Source organism: Nymphaea colorata, chromosome 13, assembly GCF_008831285.2.
Source record: "Nymphaea colorata isolate Beijing-Zhang1983 chromosome 13, ASM883128v2, whole genome shotgun sequence".
Taxonomy (NCBI): Eukaryota; Viridiplantae; Streptophyta; class Magnoliopsida; order Nymphaeales; family Nymphaeaceae; genus Nymphaea; species Nymphaea colorata.
Window position 1 is genome coordinate 453,208 of NC_045150.1, and position 3,490 is coordinate 456,697.

The following is a 3,490-nucleotide window of genomic DNA, read 5'->3' on the forward strand; positions in this document are numbered from 1 at the left end:
AATATTTAAGAAGTGTGAACGATGTACTTGATTCAATGTTGTAAAATAAACTCAAGAATTGAATTGTATCTACCAAACTACAAAGCTAGCCTGTCAGTGAATCCGCCAATTCAAATCACTGACCAGGTTATGAATCAGTAAACTATATTACTGTATACATTTTTTCAAAATTAAAAGTATAAAACATAAATAAGAAAAATTTTAAAACCATCATAAAATAATAAAAAGTAAATATGTAGTTTATGACACATAGTACCTTGTATTGGGGAATGAATCAAATCGATTTGCAACTCATTCAATTCCAATGGTTACTCTTCTAGTACACAACAATTCAAAATTAAGGACCAATGGCCATGCCAATTGATCGCCCAAGGGAATTTGGATGGTATCCTTGTGTGCTAAGAGCCATGCCCTCTCAAGAAAAGAAGAAAACATACAAAACATAAGGATTTATATGGTCAAGAGAGACTAAGGGCCTTCCTACATTCAAGCACTGGACCTCTACTATTTGAACAGAAAAAAAAAAGCAAAACATGCTGAATCTTTGTAACAGAGAAGAAGCCTATTAAATTGGAATCGGACTCCACAGTCCAACATTCTGCCAATAGGTGACTTGGGTTTGCCTTCCAACTCTTCTTGAATTGAGAATAAAGCTGCAACATTCTCCTCATCTACCTGACCTTCATCCCACATTCAAGAGCCAACAGAGGCCTTCTGTGCCTGGTGAGGGATTTGAACTCAAGATCTTCAAATTTTTTAATCCGAGTAGTTCGATATTGGGGCCATATTGCCTCCTTATATAAAGCACAGAAGAAGCCGGTCAAACATGAGCTTGCTTATTTTTTAGGAAAAAAAAATCTCAGACAATTAAACAAACAGCTTATTTCTTAGTCCTAGATTCCTTCTAATTACTCCGGAAAAAATTTTCCAAAGCTGAACCAACATATTGGCCTGGCTTAGGAGAGAAAATAGGACAACCATTTTGCGCTTCTCCCTTTTATAGCCGATATGGGGCGACATCTCCACCCACCAAATATACCACAACCCTTTTTCTTCTGTAGGTAGAATTTTCCATCATAGCCATCTTACATATGTGTTGAGGCCAACCTTAACAGCCATTTGAGACAAGTGGGACAAAACATGATCAGTAGGAACAAAGAAAATCATCATCTCCCGCCAAACAGTCCTTCCCAAAGATCAATTGCTGCTTTTTTTTTTTCATTTTACAGTTGACGACGATGAGATTGAGCCCCGAGTACCAAGCTTCACCCGAAAAACACTATGGAAAAGCTCGCAACACAAAGAGATCCAGGGTTGTCAGTTTGTCAATGTTCACATTCTCCGTCCTTTGTTCAGAACTCGTGGTTATCTAGTCATACTGGAAGCATTTGGGGAGACGGCGTTGAAATGTCGAAGCGTGATCCACATTGTGAAAGACTTCCTATCTTCACACACACACGCAGAGAGAGAGAGACAGAGACACAGAGAGAGACAGAGATAGAGATTACTTTTTCGATGAACAAACAACCATAGTCCACAAAATACAGAACCAGCTTTGTTCCGGTTTCTACATGAGCAAGCACTCCCCTGATATGATATCTTTCAAAGCAAAGCCCGATCTCATCCAGGCAATATAGTAAACATCAGGCATCAATCAGATAAGCATGATGGGGAAAACAAAATGGATAAACATATAAATTTCGCCAGTTTCCCATTCAAAGGAAACAAAAGCGTACACATTTAAAGTTGCAGGCATATATAAGAAAAGTTTATGATGTTGAAGAGGCGACTAGCCGAAAGGAAAACAAAAAATATACAGAGAGAGAGACACAGAGAAAGAGATAGAGAGAGAGTTCAGTAGGTGCTCCTGGTGCAGCGAGTAATGGCAGAGCAACCACGGTGGTATGGCCTCACAGGGCCCCTGGCGCGGTAACAGTTGTGGGTGTAGTAGGATCTGCCAGATCGAGGCGGGCAAGGGATCCTGTTGGCCGAGAGAGCGCCATAGCTGATGTAGTAGTAGTGCAGCGCCCTCCAGAAGAGAGATCTCCTGCTCCCCAACTCACCACCAACCTCGCTGTCGTCGCTGAAGCCGACCATCTCCTCCAACTCGGAGGAGGACCACCCAATGGCCTCCCTGGCCAGATCTAAGCTCATTCCCTCATCCTCCTCCTCCACCTCCCCACCCAGCTCTTGCCGCTCGGCGCAGAGCACTGCAGGAATGAGAAGAGACTGCAGCAGCAGCAGCAGCAGCAGGGAGCACAGCTTGGAACATGGCGCCATGGCTGCTTGGATCTGTGAGTAAGGGGGAGCGGAAGAAAAAAGGACAGAGGAAAAGGAAGAGGAAAGTGAAAGTCTGGTGGTGGGATGGAGGAGAAAGAGTGGAGGTATAAGGGAGCCTTTTTTTTAACTTTCTCTGTACTGCAGTGTGCAGTGTGGTGGTGGTGAACATTTATTTTGTGCCGTCCGGCTGGTGGTTGGCTTCATGTGGGCTGTGGATCCTGTGGTTGGATTGGTTGGGGCCCACACGGTGAGAATGTGGGAGAGAGTGTGTGGGCCCACCGGTGTCTAGGGTTCTTTTTTGGCTTTTAAGCGGGAAGGAAGCGATGAGCTGGTTGTGCTTGGACTCCAGCTACCTCATCCTTGAGGACGGTTTCACATGTTGATCTCTCTATTTCTCTCTCCCCATTATTGAGGCTTGGAACTATGGCGATAAACACCTGGGATTTGGACGAATATTGTGGCTTCAACTCCAACTTGTGGGTATCAAAACATTCAGTAAGAGAGTGAGGGCAAAAAACTAAAAAATCATAAAAAAAAATGAAAGTATGACAAATGACACGTGACTCTTCTAAAATGCTTGGTTTATCCAGTTGCATGCAATGTGCCGATTTCAAATCAGCCAATTTACAACAATTTTCGTAACTTAGACTGGACATCGGCCTACGTACTTATAGGGTGAAATGGCAAGGGCTAAAACATAATTTGGTTCTCAGCTGTCCTGGTTCGGTTCAATAACTTATACATTTTTCATTATATTTACACATATTTTTTATTTTATTATAGTCTGATTGAGTTGGTAAAAAGAGAGAGAGAGAGAGTGTGTGTATATATATATATATATATATATATATATATATATATATATATATATATATATATATGTATATATATGTATATAATTTTTTTACTTTATTACAATCCTAGCCTAGGCTTTGGTCTTGATGGTTGGGCTAGCCCATGCCTGACTTCTTATCAAGCTGGACCAGCCTGGTGACTAGCCCTAATTTGTTCTAACAAGGCTGGATATTCATGTATGCTAGAGACATCAATGGCAGATTTGCATTGTGCTTAGTTAGAATATACTTGGTTTGGATTTTGGTTGTAACTCAAGTACAGTTTTTTGTGAAGTTGAATCCAAGTCTTATGTCCTAGGATCAAGCACATTTGAAGGAAAGAAGAAGAGGAAATTATGTTATTTGATTGGACCAAA

General features: G+C 41.4%; 1 protein-coding gene across 1 annotated transcript; it reads right to left on the reverse strand.

The window, feature by feature from the left end:
* Window positions 1-1,490: 1,490 nt before the first annotated feature.
* LOC116266645 (protein RALF-like 34) lies at window positions 1,491-2,433 on the reverse strand. The gene has a single exon (XM_031647951.2). The coding sequence runs from the start codon at window positions 2,278-2,280 to the stop codon at window positions 1,855-1,857; it is 426 nt and encodes a 141-aa protein (XP_031503811.1). The 5' UTR covers window positions 2,281-2,433; the 3' UTR covers window positions 1,491-1,854.
* Window positions 2,434-3,490: the final 1,057 nt, after the last annotated feature.

What these genes read in the sequence shown, in the direction of transcription:
- LOC116266645 (XM_031647951.2), bottom strand. Translation starts at nt 2,280, where the DNA reads ATGGCGCCATGTTCCAAGCTGTGCTCCCTGCTGCTGCTGCTGCTGCTG.